The 16,502-nt window shown below is 42.9% G+C and overlaps 2 protein-coding genes across 6 annotated transcripts in view; one reads left to right on the forward strand and one right to left on the reverse strand.

Moving 5' to 3' along the window:
- The first annotated feature begins 130 nt into the window (after positions 1-130).
- Positions 131-11,313, forward strand: KIF20A (kinesin family member 20A). Of its 2 annotated transcripts, XM_030504911.1 has the most exons (20): positions 131-157; positions 623-799; positions 1,264-1,353; positions 1,484-1,603; positions 2,062-2,200; positions 2,290-2,477; positions 2,565-2,709; positions 3,447-3,647; positions 3,898-4,009; positions 4,124-4,195; positions 4,762-4,905; positions 4,984-5,149; positions 5,400-5,564; positions 6,249-6,388; positions 6,485-6,587; positions 7,229-7,439; positions 7,845-7,936; positions 8,221-8,358; positions 8,834-9,014; positions 9,990-11,313. In XM_030504911.1, exons 2-20 carry the CDS (start codon positions 641-643, stop codon positions 10,004-10,006), a joined length of 2,583 nt encoding a protein of 860 aa, XP_030360771.1. In that variant the 5' UTR covers positions 131-157; positions 623-640; the 3' UTR covers positions 10,007-11,313. The 2 variants fall into 2 exon arrangements, with proteins under 2 accessions (XP_030360771.1, XP_030360770.1); XM_030504910.1 differs by having other exon boundaries at positions 8,834-11,313.
- SFXN1 (sideroflexin 1) overlaps positions 9,430-16,502 on the reverse strand; it is a 38,176-nt gene continuing 31,103 nt past the window's right edge. For 2 of the 4 annotated variants that reach the window (XM_030504915.1, XM_030504916.1), the window contains 3 exons: positions 11,651-11,700; positions 10,972-11,019; positions 9,433-9,555 (listed from right to left, as the gene is read on the reverse strand). In XM_030504915.1, the coding sequence (XP_030360775.1) occupies positions 9,459-9,555; positions 10,972-11,019; positions 11,651-11,700 (195 nt within the window). In that variant the 3' untranslated portion in view covers positions 9,433-9,458. Of the gene's footprint in view, positions 9,556-10,971; positions 11,020-11,650; positions 11,701-15,159; positions 15,261-16,502 lie in introns of all 4 variants that reach the window. The other 2 variants (XR_004389990.1, XM_030504913.2) reach the window with 2 other exon arrangements.

Below are 16,502 nucleotides of genomic sequence, written 5' to 3' on the forward strand. Positions count from 1 at the left end.
CAAGCCACGCCCCTTCTTGCCCCACGGCAGGCGATGATTGGCTGTCGACCAGGCGCGGGCTCCCATTGGCGGAGCGGGCTGGCGGCGAGGTTTGAAACCCCAACAGCAAGCACCGCGCGGGGAAGGGGAGCGCGAGGTGGCGGCGCCGGAGCAGCGGGTCTGGGTCTGGGTCTGGGTCTGGGTCTGGGTCTGGGTCTGGGTCTGGGTCTGGGTCTGGGTCTGGGTCTGGGTCTGGGTCTGGGTCTGGGTCTGGGTCTGGGTCTGGGTCGCGTGCGGAGGAGCCCTGTGTAACTCGGGAGAAGCGGAGAAGCTGTGCCTGTGCGGTGGTCTCTGGGGGTGTTGTGGGGGGCTGCCTGCGTGGAGCCGTGTGTGGTTTGCGTACGGTGGTCTGTGCGTGTGTTATGTCTATCGGGCGCCATGCGGTGGTCTGTGTGGATGGAAGGGTCTGTTGCGTATGCGTTTTCAGCGGCATCCTGTGTGTTGGTGTGTGTGCAAGGATAGTTGCTTATGGTAGCCCACGTTTGTGGGGGACAGACTGTGTAGTGGGGTGTATGTGTGCAGAGCAAAGTTTGGACTCCTGCTGTAACATCACCCTGCCCTCACTGTGGCCCTTTATCTCCAGGAGCTGTGTTGAGATACCATGGCACAAGCGCTTGCCTCCCCAGGACTGTTCTCTGATGATGATGCTGCAGCCTCCCCTGTTCTTGAATCTACAACGACAGGGTTTGGGGCTGATGTGCGCAAGGACCTGCTGTCGGAGTTCTCTGCTATCTCTCCAAATCCGGAGGGCTCCCAGCAGGTGAGCTTAGAGATTTAATGTCACAAACAGGGCAGTGTTTTCACTTGTGGCTGCTGTGTCTCTGTACAATAGTGTTGTGGTGTAGGGCCAACAGGGACTCTTTAGAAGAGGCTAGAAAGAAATGCTGCATTGGGGAGAGCAGTTCCTGTTATGAGCAGTGCACTATGAAGTGCCTCTTCACACGCTTCCTGTTAGTGTGGTGCTTGGTCTGGGTACTGGTTTTGGTGTCAGGTCTTCAAATTCTTGGTTGAATTCACTAGATAAAAGAAACACTAGTGTGCATGAAAATGCCTAAGAAAGCTTCTGATATTGCTGGGGATTTTGGGACAGAGGAGTGTCTGTTAGTTACTGAGCACTAGTTGGGGTAGCTGTGTGTGTTTCATGCTGTGGTTCCTGTAGTGTTTTGGTGGAGGCTGTGTACTGCATCTCTGGCTACCATGTTTAACTTGTGCTGATTTTTGCAGCCTGTAGCTGAAGACAATAATGGAAAATTAAAGGTCTATCTGAGAGTTCGTCCTCTGAAATCTACAGAACTGGAAAAAGGGGAAGACCAGGTAAGCCACTGAATGAAGCAGTCTCTGAGCTGGTTGCCTGTGTGCTTGCTGGGAGGTGCTACTATCCTTTGCTGTCTATGCTATGGCCTCTTGTAAGCCAATGTGATGATGGGTTTTATGTGTTCTTTAGGGCTGTGTCTGCATTGAGAATTCGGAGACCCTTCTTCTAAAAGCCCCTAAGGACTCCTTCACCATGCGGAGCACAGAACGTGGAGTGGGACAAGCAGCACACAGGTTCTCTTTCACCCAGGTACGTAACTGGGACAAACAATCCATCTGGAAGTCTTCAGAGCTTAAACCATCCTTATAGCTTGAAAAGCTGGCTCACTAACACGCACTGACCCCAACGCACCGCATTAACTACATAGTCTTGTACAATCCTCTCAAGTTTGTTTCTGTCACTGTTTCCTTAGTTTTTCTCATTTTAAGCTGATCCTGACAACTTTTTTGGCAGCAAATACCAACTTCTTGTTTTGTTCCTGAGGCTCTAAACACACTAGAGGCTGTAGTGATATCAGATGTTACTGCACTAAGCAAGTGAGCAGCTTGTTTTAGGGGTCTGGACTGGAATTACTGGTGGGTCTGCTTCTCATAATGTGGGGCTAGTGGAAGGAACAAAAGACTACATAATATTACTTGAACAATTACCAGCAGCCAAAAGATAGGAAGGATCTACATGAAGCCATTTTTCATGTGCCTTGTTTGCAGATCTTTGGACCAGATGTTGGACAGAAATCGTTCTTTGATGAGACAATGAAGCAGGTGGTAAAGGATGTACTAAATGGGCAGAACTGGCTGGTTTACACCTATGGCATCACCAATTCAGGGAAGACTCACACTATTCAGGGTAAGGAAAGCACTAGGTGTTAGTAGCCTGTTGAAGGAGTTGTCTGCTTCTACATGTGAATCCTCAGCTTGCTGTTGTTCTTGCTTCAGGAAGCAACAAAGATGGGGGGATTCTGCCTCGCTCCTTAGCGGTCATCTTCAACAGTATAGGGGACCGGCTGTACAAAGCCATGGATCTGAAGCCCTTCCTCTCCAATGAGGTGATCTGGCTGGACAGCAAGCAGGTGCGACAGGAAGAGACCAAGAAACAGATCTTGCTGCGGGGAGGTCTGTGGGAGGTAAGCACATGGCTTCTAGGTTTAATAATACCAGGGGAAGGATGGCATCATACGGCATACACGCTCATGTTCTTTGTTTCGTTCCAGGAGGAGCTTTTAACACCAATGAAGAGGAGTCACAGTGCTGAATCTCAGCTCCAGGCCACTGCCAGTGGCAGCTTTGACAGTGGAGTGGCTGGCCTCTCTTCATCTAGCCAGCTCACCAACCATTCAGATGTCAGCCAGATAGAAGGTATATCTGGAAGCCTGTTGGGTACTACCTGCTTCTTATTGTTAGAGGGTGGGGGAAGAAAGAGTGATGGCTATTTGGATGCTGTGTTGTGGGTAAGGAAGCAAAGGTGCTGTTGTCTTGCCAATTTTCCTTTTGAAAGATAAGGATGTTAAGGCTGAAGAACTTCCTATGTTGGCAAGACATACATACAAAGAATTCACTGCTGTATAATAACCAGCCCTTGTGAAATGGATAGTTACTTGACACTCACTTCATTCAAGGAGTGTGGTTATTGAGCAGCTGAATGCCATGAGGTGGGGATAGCTGGAAAGCAAGGTGCTGAAGTGACATGTTGCACTGAGCACTTGTGCCCAGGCTTTCAAACCTAGGAATGACCAGCTGATCCAGAAGGTATTGGCAGCATGGAGTGATTGAGGTATCGAGGATTAAAACTTCACTTATACTGGGAAGAGTTCACGTTTTAAATATCCTATACTTCTGGAGTCAAGAATATAGACATAAAAAGTCCTTACACAGAAAGAAGTATGGTCTTAAAGAAAACTTGAGGCCGTCTCACTGGGAACAGGCATTAGAGTAGGTATGAATGGGAGGAGGTATGCAGAAACTTGGGTTGACAGCAGTGTTCCTGCTGAAGAAAGGGGTCTCTCTCTGGCTAAACCATTCAGGTTGGACTTGTGAAAAGCTGCAGTCATGATTTTTGTGTTTTTTCTCCTTTTTTTTCCTACTTTTTCCTCTAGAACTGGGCCCTCGCTGGGCTGACTTGGATCGCATTTCACTCGCTAACACAGGAGATGTGCAGTTCTCCATCTGGGTCTCCTTCTTTGAGATTTACAATGAATTAATCTATGACTTGTTAGAACCAGCTTTATCCGGCCAGAGCCGCAAGCGGCAGACACTGCGGCTCTGTGAAGACCAGACTGGCAACCCCTATGTGAAAGGTAGATTTACCCAAAAGATATTACTGGCTTCCTAGGGACGCTTGAGGGACTGGGTAGGTGTGTGGCTTAGCAGTGTGATGTGTTGGGGATGTCCTCTATGGCTGCCCCTCAGAGGTCTCTGATGTCTGGACTTACAGGAATGTTAAGTTTGCTAATGCCAAGGAAACGCAGTGGTGAAGTTGGGGCTGAGATAATCAAGCTTTCTGATAGCCTCCTGGCTGCCTTGCCCAATGTGTGCCTGCTTTTCCAGATCTGAACTGGATCAATGTCCGGGATGCTGATGAGGCCTGGAAGCTCCTGAAACTGGGTCGGAAAAACCAGAGTTTTGCCAGCACCCACATGAACCAGAACTCCAGTCGAAGGTCTGAAGGGGGAGGGAGGTTGTTTAGGCAGAAATACAATTCTGAAAGACTTCTCAGAATTTGTCTGAGAGAGGCTGCATTTCCTTTTTAAAATATCTGCATGTTTCTTTACAGTCACAGTGTCTTCTCCATTCGGATCCTGCACTTGCAAAGAGGTGGCAGCGAAACTATTCCAAAAATCAGCGAGTAAGTTTTATGCTCTCTAGGATTTGAGGGTGTTCTCTGTGGACTCAACTTCCTGTCTTTTGCCATGGATAATGGGGTATGGGAAGTATCTTGAAGAAGGACATGTTGAAAGTATGTGGAGTAAATGTTCCCACTCTTCTTGGAACTGACAGAATTTTGTGAGGAGTACTGCAGAGCACAACTTGAGGTAGTTCTTAAGCTCTCTGGATGAAGGTAAATGTGAGTAACACTGCACTTGCAGCAGGGCTGATTTGAGTGTTACCAATGCCTGTTCCTGGGATGTAGTTGTCTCAGTACTTGGAAAGTGGCTGTCCTGAGGACTAGCAAAGGATCTTTGAAATTGACACTGCAAAGCTCATATGGGTGTTACCTTGTAACCCCTACACTTGGAGTAGGCCTTTTTGTCCAGCAATAGCCCATGCAGCCTAAAAGAGCTTTCTGTGCCCTTGTGGCGAAGCTGGGAAGGTGAGCACGGTGTAGGGGATTGCAGGGTGTCTGAATTCTACACTTGGATAGAACAGGACAAACCCAGTAGGTCATGTGAATATCCCCTGTGTCCTCTTTAGGTTATCCCTGTGTGACCTTGCGGGGTCAGAGCGCTGCAAAGACCAGAAAAACGGGGACCGAATGAAGGAAGCAAACAACATCAATACCTCTCTCCACACACTGGGTCGCTGCATTGCTGCCCTCCGCCAGAACCAGCAGTCCAAGTGAGCATCCAGAATTCCAGAGGGAGGATGTAGGGAGGCTGTTCTTTTCTATGGGCTCACTCTTGTTTCTCCCCATAGATTGAAGCAGACTATGGTTCCCTTCCGGGACAGCAAGCTAACCCGTGTGTTCCAGGGTTTCTTCACTGGACGTGGGCGCTCTTGCATGATTGTCAACATTAACCAGTGTGCATCTACATATGATGAAACTCTGTATGTAGCCAAGTTCTCGGCCATTGCTAGCCAGGTAAGCAGCACAGACCAGGATCATGGCATGGTCAGGATACATCTTGCTTCTGTGGGAGTGAGCCCTTTTCCATCACAAGGCAGGGGGAATGCTTGCAAACCTTCCCTATGCTTCTCCAGTGGATTATTACCTTTACAGTACTTCCAGATTCTGCTAAACTGAAAGGGTTGACAGGTTGCAGAGAAGTGCTGTGTTTAAAGGCTGTGCAACTTCTTTTGTGGATTAGTAATAATGGCCTTTTCCCCTTCAGCTTGTTCAGGTACCACCCACAAAGCTTGGACTTCCATCCATACAATCAATCATCAAAGAGCACCACAGGCGAACCAGCCAAGGTGCAGAGGCAGTGGCAAAGGATGAAGTGGAATCAGAAGACGACAGTGAGGATGAAGCAGATGTCTCCATGTATGAGAAGGAGGTGGGCTGTGATTTGTTTTACAGTCTTTATGGATAGAAGAGCAAGAACAGCTTTAAAGCTCTGTTTAGCTTCGGCTGGGGAGGTGAGATAGAGCTCGGCACTATACCACGAGATAACAGAACCTCAGAGAGATAAAGGACCCAGGAAATTTGGAATCAATGAGGAAAACATTCCACAGTTGGTCTAAATCTGAAGCATATGCTCAATTTGGAAACACTATCATCTGTGGAATAGGGATAGTAAGAGCTCGGGTGCAGACCTATAATCCCTACACTGCATGGGAAATATAGAAATCGGAGAACATGCAAAACAGGAGGCTAAATTGGAAAAAAAAAAAGGCAAAAAATCAAACTTCCCAGATACTCAAAAGTGAGCAGCTGGAATAGCTGAAAGGTTAAGATGGAAGTCACATGCCTACAGACACGAGTGGTAATGTGTCAAGGTAGCAAACGCAGGTGCAGCCCTGGGCAGTGCAGCAGGGGAAGCTGCTCTGGAGATGGCTCCAACTAGACTGCATTAAGCCATCTCACAGGAGAGGAATTAAGAGCAAACGCAGCTGCTTCTCTTTTGAAGCAACTAAAAGAATCTTCAACATAGGTCAGCTTAGTCTACAGATACGGGATGACCTAGTTTAAGTTTCAATTCTGTTGTGCAGTGTGGGCAGTGGAGTCTCTGTCCTTGCAGGACTTGCTGCGTGTAGTGGAAGCTGCACGAGAACTGCTGGTGCAAGAGCGGCAGGAGAAGCTGCAACTAGAAATGCGCCTCCGTGAGGAGATCTGCAATGAGATGCTGGAGCACATGCGGCAGAAGGAGCAGTGGTGCAGGTACAGCTTATGCTAATCTCCCTTCCTTTGTTCAGGGTGAGCTATGCTACCAAGAACTGCCAGACCCTGACACACAGTTGTTTGCTCTCTTTGTAGCCAACATCTGGATACTCAGAAGGAGCTGCTGGAGGAACTGTATGAGGATAAACTGAATAACCTGAAGGAATCACTCACTGACTATTACCAAGAGATGATCCAGGTGTGTTCAGGGCAATGAAATGACATCAGGAAAGTGGCACTGGGTTGGAAGGGGACTTGGGGTACTTGAATCCAGGAAGGTGACTTATGCAAACTGAAAGATTTTGCTTTTTGTGATATTATTTGATACCTTGATCCACAATTCTTGCTTCTTGTCTACTGCTTTATGTGGGTCACTAGGCTTTCTGATTTTCATCCCTTAATCTGGAAGCTACTGTTCAACCATTCTGACTCATCTATTTGTTCAACCCTTACTTTTTTTGCTAGTTGCTTGTTTTGCACTCCTTCAGATTAACACCAGTTCTGTGAATTTCTCTTCTTTCTCCTAGTTGTGATGATGGGTATGGGCCTATCTGTATTTTTCATGCTATGGCATTTGAGTGGTTTCTGGGATTTGTAGCAGACGTCTCTGAAGATGCCAACTCTCAAAAAACCCTCTTATCTTTAGAGGCTGTAAAAAAAAAAAGTGGATTAGGCTCCCAGAAAATGGGTTCATGGCTTTCACTGAAAGAGCACTAAGGCTGGGTCCAGTGCCTAAAGTGTCTGATTGTGAAAGTCTCCTGGAAGAAAAGACATTGAAAGTTTCAGAAAAGCTGTGTTAAGATCATCTTGTTGACTATTTGAACAAACTTGCTTTCTAAGGAGCGTGATGAGAAGATCGAGGAGCTCCAAGCTGCTCTGCAGGAGGCAAAACAAAAATTGGAGAGCCTGGATACTAAGCAAAAGGATTTGGGGCAAGGCTTGCGCCGATCAAAGCGAGTGGCAGCTACCTCATGGGCTCTGCAACAGGAGCTGGAAGATACTAAAGCCAAGCTGGAGCAATGTCAAACAGAGTTAAATACTGCAACAGCAGGTAAGGCAGTGATGCTACACTGGTCCTTAACTAGACCAGAGCAGCCCTTATAAAGGGGTTAGAGATATATTTATCTCCTCATTTATCCGTTTATCCAGGCACACTGGATTCAGACATCCTGAAACCACTATTCTGAGTTGCAGATTATAGGAATAATGTGCTGGATTGACAGTGTTGCATTTCATTTTCATGTGAAAACAGACTCTGGGGCAGGATCATCTCCTAGTTCAAATTCTGAAGTCCTTCTGCATAATTGAAAGGGATAAGCCTGGAATGTCTGTGCATGTCTGCACAAAGCTTTTCTCAGCTTGCTTGTGGCAGCTTTATCTCAGGGGGAGTCCTGAATTCAGAAAACCTGAAAGCTTATGATTATACTGTTGCTCACTGCTTTTTGTCTGTTTCTAGAGTTGCGCAAGTACCAGAAATTGCTGGAGCCACCTCCCTCTGCTAAACCCATTACTGTGGATGTAGACAGAAAGCTGGAGGATGGACAGAAGGTAACTCCATCTCTGTTACAGAAAGGAACACTTGCAGGGCAAAGTAGTTGCCAGTTTAACAGCACTTGGAGCTGCTGTTTCCAGGTTTTTAAGCAGATGGTTGAAATTGAAATGGGTATGAAAACCTTTACTAGAGATGCGGAAGGCTATGCTATCTGTGATCCCAGTGTATCTCCCTCAAATGGGATCCTCCCTCAGTCCTGCATGTCTGAATTACCCTGGGGTGGCTTTACTTGCAGAGCAAATGTCAAAGCTAGTTGTCATGTTGAACCTTTCTCCTGTAGAATGTCAGATTGCTGCGTTCAGAATTACAGAAACTTGGGGAGTCTCTTCAGTCTGCGGAAAGAGCGTGCTGCCACAGCACAAGTGCAGGGAAACTTCGGGAAGTCCTCTGTACATGCGATGACATTCTGGCTAGACAGGTAATGTTTCTCTTTTATTGTGGGTTGCACAGGGGGATTTACTCTATGCACTTTGGCATAATCAGCAGAATAACCTAGGTTCTTGCAGCTGCAAATAAAAATGATATTCTCTAGATACATACTACTACATTAAGGGAGGTATACTGATGATTTTTTCCAATGGCTGAGTCAGACTGCACATTTAACTCTCCAGAGGAGACCCCAACTCACTTCCTTATCCACTTCACTCTATCACAGTTGCTATGGCAGCATGTTAGCAGCAGGATGGATTCAGCTTTTTCCTAGCCTTACTGTTCCTATTTTGTTATTGAACTGCTACACTGTTGATAGCAGAAGCTTTTGTGCACGGCCTTATTTAGCACACCAGTTAGTGAATTTTGGCAAAGGCAGATTAGTCTCTTCAGTTTACAGTAACCAGGAAGTTAGACAACTTGTCATATCTACATATATATATATGTTACCTTCCCTTTCTCAGGACCAAACACTGGCAGAACTGCAGAACAACATGATGCTGGTAAAACTAGATCTGCGGAAGAAAGCAGCTTGTATTGCAGAACAGTACCACACTGTACAGAAGCTCCAGGCTCCTCCAACATCTGCCTTAAAGAAACGGTTCTGTGCCAACAGGGAAAACCTACAACCTAATCAACCTCCTGGTAAAAAGCCCTTCCTGCACAACCTCCTGTCACGTTCAGCTGCCCGTCCTGCTGCTGGCAGAGGGTGGCAACTTCGTTCAGTTGCTCTATGACTTTTTACAAAGAGATCCCTGCCCTGCTATTACTGGAATAGGTGGCAAATCCAATATAATGGCATCTATTTTTGTGTGCTTGTTTGTTGTTGTTGTAGCTGCTTGAGAGCTTATGTAAACATTTTTGGATATGTATGGTTAAACTTTTAATTGATACCAAAGTGGACAAAATGACCTTTTGTATTTTAAACACTACAATGAAGAAAGTCTTTAAATATAAAATAATGCAGATGATCAAAGCTGTTTAACAAAAGGACAAGTTAAACTGAGCTCTTATCTTCAACTACGTTGGCGCATAGTTCAAAAATAAGTTCACAAGGTCCTCCTTGAAAGATACTTTCCCTTCCTTGAATTATAATCCTTTATTAAAGTATACACGTTCTACTTCAGGGCTGTTCTTTTGGATCTTGGCTTGCAATTCTGGCTCCAAGCGTGTTACAGACATAGAACTAAGCAAAAGAAACAATAAAATAGTTACATATAACAAGCACTTGAATGTAAAGTAAGATGGAAGACGCATCTGGTTAAGCTTCCTGGAGTGTGAAAAGAGTTTTCAGTGCTTTTTTAACTACTTATGAAGGCATTGTGCTCACAGTGCAGGGGCAAACAGATCCCTGCTTAAAAGGCTATAAGACAGCCTGTACAGTCAAGAAATGGCTGTTGCTACTACCATGAGGGTTAGGAGTCTACTTAGTTGCTTGCAGTTTTTGCTGGCAATAGAAACTTACCTTCTTAAAGGTGTTTTTATTAAACATAATGTATTTGCCTATTTAACTCACTGCCTGATTTTAGTCACTTGAATAAAAGGTTTATAAGAGTCATAAAAGTGAATTTAAGCTGCCAGGTCATTTAAATAGCTGCAGTTTCTTTAATACTGTTTCAGGTCCAATCTTCCTGTGAAATGCAGAGCCCTGGTTAAAATCAAGAACTGTACCACACTTGCTGTGCTAGTTTGTCGAGTCACCTCCAGGTAGCTTAGAGCTGCTCACCACCATTCTCTACGCTGCCAGGTAGGGAAGCAGATGATGTCAGACTGCTTTGTTGTACTCCAACAATTGCATCAGATGAGAATTGGGTATTGTTTTCTGTAAGTCAAAAGCTGCTTTACTTGCTCAATATTTTAATGGGTTCAGCTCCAGCTTGCACTGTTCAAGCTACATTTGGCAGCTTGTCCAGTTTAGACAACCACTAAAATATGAGGGACAACTTAGTTGAATTTAAGACCCTGTTCATATTATGTACTGCATATTGAGCTAACTATATTTGCAGGTAACCCATCCAGGTTTCATTCTGATTTCAGCCATATTGTTTCTAAGACAGTTTTCAGTACGGAGCTATTTGTGTATTAATGAAAAATTATTTCTGGAAATATATTAATAAATTACAAATAAGCACATCTAGTTAAGTACTGCTCTGGGTATAGGCAGGAGCTTCCAGCTGAAACTAAAATGGGTTTTGACCATTTAATGAAACTATAACCTTATGGATGTCAATATATTATTTAGACCACATTAGCCTTTTTTTATGAATCATTCCAGTGATTCTTAACTCTATATTATCAAGCTTAGACATCTCGGCATGAAAGCACATGGTTAAACTATGCACCTAAACCTCTTGTTCGCTGTCCCTATGTAGCTGTATCTTGAGCTGCTAGGAGTCTGTAAACAAGTAAGCCCAATTCAACTATTATATATTACTGATGTGTAACATAGTCATTTTTTTTATATATTCTCATGTTTATCACTTGTTTTATGGTAAGTAATTGTATGCTCTAGGAGGCAATGATGTGTTTGTCTTTTTGCAGTACCTTGCATGCATCTGGGAGCGTAACATTAAAGTAAGAATGATGTAACAAGAATACGCACCTTTTTTGAGGAAACAGTGCACAACACAGAGGTGTGGCAAACACAAGACTAAAGGAGACAAAAATGGGTTTACAATATTTAGGGTACTAAAAGAAAATTCAAAACCTTTAGGCATGGTCTTATGGCAGAAAGCTCTTTTTTGTATACAGTGAGCTAAAGTTCCATGAAGTGGTATGCGACCTTTGTTTCTTGCTGCATTATACCTTATGATATCTTCTATCTACTATGTAGTACTAAATGCATCAATACCATGCTTACAAATATGTATAAAAGTATCACTTTATGTTCTTCCAGTGTTTTGCATTGGTGTCCATGACAACAATAAAACACTAGCTAACAGCACCTGCACCTCTCCATTAACCAAATGTTTGAAGAATTCAGCAACCTACAGGATTAGGTTCCAGTTATTGTTTATGGAGGTAGCAGCCAAAGCACCTTTTCTAATCAAGCTGCTCCATGCCTTTTTTTTGCCACTCCCTTTCTTTCTCCCTCCCTCTGCTTTTCTTGGCAGATTCATTACTAATGGTGCTTTTTTTTTTTTTTAATATGGTATTATCAGTTACAGTAAGTGCTGTAGCCTTTTTTTTCTTTTTAATTTAAAAAAAGAACACTTTCCTCTTAAAAAACCCCCTTCAAATATCTCTTAAAATAGCAGACACAACCCAAAGAAATCACTTACCAGAATCCAACTAATCCAACTTGAATGGGAGCACTCATCCAAGGATATCTCTGTTGAAAGGAAAGTGCACAAAGTGAGGATGGTATCTTTTCTCCCCCTCCCTTCCCACCTTCCTGGAATTCTTAAATTCTAAAGCCATGATGAAAGCAAAACAATTACCAGTATACATTAAAGCTGAGCTCCAATTTGAGAGTCCAATCCCTTTGAAAAGTAGCACAAAAATTCCCAGTACTACCAATGTACGCTGTTATCCTGAGTAAGTGTCCTTTAGGAACTACACGAGGTGGTTGACTGTTTTACTTACAACATGATCCTAAGTACATGAGCCATTCCTTTGAGTAGCTAGCAACGCAGCCAAGGTTTGGAGTGGTGCTGCAAGTGTGAGGTGTTGCCACACCTCCCTTGGGCTCAGGGAATTCTGCCCGGGCATCCCTAGGAAGAGCTAGGTTTGGTCCCAGTTCCCATCTCTTGGGTGACAGCAAATAGTTTTAACTTGCAACCTGAGATTTACTTCATGAACAACTGCAGCCACCAATCATAAATAAGGGAGGTATCAAGGAAAACTCTAAGTCTGCACCTCAGCCCTTTCTTCTGACTTCGATGTGTAGGAACTTGCCCCTTTAGCAGAGTCTCATACACCCCAATTATGCAAGAGTTCACCTTTTATTAAAGAAAAAAGGGTAGAAGAATTGGGGGAAGAAAGCTGAGAAAGCAACACACAACATATGGATGCATTTTTAGCGTATTCCTCATTAGTGCAACTTCTGCAGAACTTGAAACATATACCGAGAAATATGATAGTTTCTTGTAGGTCTCTAAACTGTTTAGGAATTCATACCCCCCCCGTTAGAATTTTAGTGGAAGTTAATTACTAATGAAATAAACCCAGACCCATTCAAACAATACTACTGCAATGGCCTTCTGTTGCTACAATAAAAATCAGTGTCTCTGGTAAGTAGTGCACACACAACTGCACATCAGGGAAGTTGATTTTAAAACAAAACAGCGAATGAGTTAAAATCACGTTACAGTGGACGATGTTTCCAAAAAAGGCATGTTTTGTTTCTGCAAAAAGCATTTCTTGAGATGTTAAAGTTAGAGGGGAAACTGGTGAACAAGAGATAGGCACTACTTGAGAGCAAAAATAGAAATTTAGAAAGCTAGGTAGAACAAAACATGGTGTTAAAGAAGGTCACAGCAGAGTAAGCAGTATAGAAAACAAGCCTGTGCAGAGTAAACTTTCTCCAGGCCTGAGGGAGAAGAAATGATGTAGAAGATGCTTCTTTTTTCTGCCCCCCACCCAGAGTCAATCTGTAATCCAGAAATGAGTGCAGAAGGAACTGTGCAATTCAGCAATAACCTGTAACAATAGAAATGGAAAAAGACAGCAATAGCAAGAAAGATATAGAGTGAATGCAGCAGTGCTCTGCTGTTCTGGCACTCCACTAAACACACCATTTGACTCTCAGTTGAGATGAATTCACTCAAAATGCTTTCACATCGGGTAAGTTCATGACAAGAGATGGTGTGACTGACAGTGGAAGGGAAGTTGGACCGTGGCATTGGTAAATATTACATGCATTTGGGAACACAAGTCAAACTATGTTGAATGACTTCAGTCTCTCAGGAGAATTAAGGGAAAGGGATGCTACGCATTGCAGTGTGAGCATGGGAGCTGAGGTACATAAGAGAAGATCCCCAAATATAATTTCATAACTGAAAGGACCGTCAGAGGGTATTATGAGAGTGATAGATGGTTTCATACCTTTGTCAGAGTTTGTCACTGATCTGAGAGAGAGAGATGTCTGCTAGCACAGGCAATATAAACAACATCTATTTCATGTGCTGGAACATTTTTGCCAAGGTACTTCATCTGAGTTACAGCCTTAATTTTTAAAGAATGTTACCAGGCTGTGCTCATCAAGCAAGACGGTGAGATAAAACTCCAGCACTGGGATGTCAATCTTAAGACTTGAGTTGCCCAGGGAACAATGTAATACAATAAAGCAAAACTCAAATGCAAGCTGTACATCCCTACAAAGAGACAAAATGGAGAAGTACAAGACAGCAGGAAGAATTTACTGTGCTAGAGAACTATAATTTAACTCCAGAAGAAGGCAGTTCCTCATGAATTAGAATTTATTTTCCAGATGTCTTTATGGCATCTTCAGGGATTAGTGTGAACAGAGAAAAATGAAGAAATGATAATTAAGCAAACAAAAGCCATAAAGAGAATCAGCTTTTTTTCTAACTGCTTCCTTTCATTGTTGGATTTCAAAATCTGACAGCTTTCCAAGGCTAGCCCTGTTTTAAAAAAAAACCCCAAACTGAAATGACAGTTAAATTAGGAATGTATGGAGGACCCTAAGGTGTAAGACATTCAAGAACGATCCTTAAAAAACAACAAACCCAAACTCAACCAAAAAGTCCTGTGTTCTAGTTTTGTAACAGTTTTGAATACATATTTTAGTTTCAAAGTAAGAGATCCCAAGGAGCTTGTTTTAGGGATACATGAGGAAATTTCTGTAATGAACTTTAATCTTAATACAGTACGCAGGCCATGAGAAACAGTAGCTGAAGCTGTAGGAGTAGTAATATAAACTGAAACTTCAGTGTCAGTTGGAAGAAGTTTCTATGGAAAAAATAAATTTCTTTTCTTAGGAGAAAGGTTAGCTGTAACTAAAATAGATCTATAAATGCTGTGCCTCAGAGCAAGGTTGTTTATGGATCTTCTTGCTGCAGCAGAAGCAGATAAAATAACTTGGTTCTGCGCAGAGCTAGTCAAGTGTAATGGGGTAATGAACACAGACATAGACCTTATTCAGCCCAATCAAGAACTACTGCTCTGAATAATCACCAAAAAGGCAGCCAAAGCCACTGCTGAAACCTACTGCAAAACCACATATATTACAAAACATTTTTTCAAGTAAAGAAATAATTAGATTCTTTTTGAAGCAGCAAGTATGTGCTTGTGTTCTAAAAACATTCTTGAATCATTTTCTATCAGTAACTTTTGGGAATATTGTTAATTTATATTAATGTCACCATCAAAATGTCCTCGTGAGAAACAAGGTAGGAATATGAGGGATGAATAGTGCTACATAACCTTCATTTTATTTCAAATATCAGAGAATGATAGCCTGCCATCAGAGATCAGCATTCCAGAAGCTTTTGTGTCTTACTGCAGAACATCATTCAATTTTCTCCATTATTTCACAAACCATTTGCCTGTTCTCTGGCCTTGTGCGTTGCTTAATAGGCTTTGGCAAGCATACAAGAATTATTTTCAAGAGTGATGGTGTGCAAAGCAAAGGCTAAGAATAATGAGTTAGTAAAGCATTGTGTGGATGGTGTTGGAGGACTGCAAATGGGATGGAGCTTCTGAAACCTCAAGAGGACATGCAGAAGCTGCTTGTTAAAAATGCAGCTCATTCCTTAATGGTTTTAATACTAATCTCTACCAAGTGTTACACTGACTACCTGCAGAGCAGTCTTTCACCTGAACTCACAGTCTTTGAGGCTGAGAGGGAGGAACACGTGAGCATAAACGGTCATGATGGTACCAAAACCCACTGAGTAGTCACTGAAGAAATCGCTCACTTTTGCTGATCTGAAAAATTCACAACACCCTTATATTGATTATACCACACACAAACAACAGACATTTGTCTCCAAACCCTGAGGATCACTGCAACTTCTACACAAATGTCGTGTATTTGCCAGTTGAGTTGATGGCATTTGTGATATTTCTCCCATGTCAAATACATATAAAATAATCTTTGCTCTAAATTTATTTATGTTTTTAAACAAGGGTTAATGTTCTGGGTAATACATCCTCAAGAACATACCAGTATCTCAAGCAGCTTAAAGCTACTCTGCAAACAGGGTAGGGGTCAAAAGAAATCAGCAATTAAGTATTAGCCAAATCAGTACAGTACTCTTCATGCTGCAGAGAAATAGTGTATTTGGTTGCACTGCAGCGTTACTTCCTTCAGGAGATAGAAGCGGCACACAGAGTCTTTCACTCCAAACTCAAACGCCACATTTCCTGCTTTTACATTCTGAGCAATAGTGTTTTCTGCTAGCAAGGGGAGAGGGAAGCAAAGAACTTCAGGGAAAAATGTTTTTACATTTGGAAGACACTTGGGACTTCTTCCAAATTTCCAATGGTGTATGTAACTGGGTAATCTAACTCTGCACAAGAAAAATGAAGGGCAGAAATAATAAGAAATAGAATTTAAATATTTTAGAAAGTTTTATCTTAGGCAAACTAAACCAGGCAACTTCCCCTGCTTGTCCTGCCAGTCCCCACCCAAACCACTTCTCCAAGGGAGGGTCTGGAGACTCAGACCACGCTTTCTTTTCCTAACTTCTAACAGGAAGGAGACAGATTGTCTTGGGCTACTGTTCCCAGCTTGCTGGGTGGGTTTCACAGGCAGAGACTTTGCCTGGAGCTACGCAATAAGCAAATCAGTATATCTGCTGGTAGAGATGAAACTCCCTTTACTGGTAAAGGATTACAGAATTCTTCATCTGAATAGTGTTTCTCTTGTGTTAGACAACCCTATAATTAATGTCATTATTCTTCTTTAGCCTCTCATGCACACACAGTGCATGATGTTGATTTAGTTTATATATTTACTTAGACCAGATGTTTGGCTTCATACTACATTAACACAAACAGAATATAAGAAATAAGTAATCTGTGGTGAGGCATGCTCGTTCTATGCCTACCCTGCACTTGCTCATCCTGTAAATTTTAAAGGATCATTTTCAAAAGAGATTTTTACCATCATTGTTGTTTCCAAAGTCAAATTGCTACTACAGCAGCTAAGCAAAGCCTCCTTATTGC

The sequence above is a fragment of the Strigops habroptila genome, chromosome 12 (genome assembly GCF_004027225.2).
Source record: "Strigops habroptila isolate Jane chromosome 12, bStrHab1.2.pri, whole genome shotgun sequence".
Lineage (NCBI taxonomy): Eukaryota > Metazoa > Chordata > Aves > Psittaciformes > Psittacidae > Strigops > Strigops habroptila.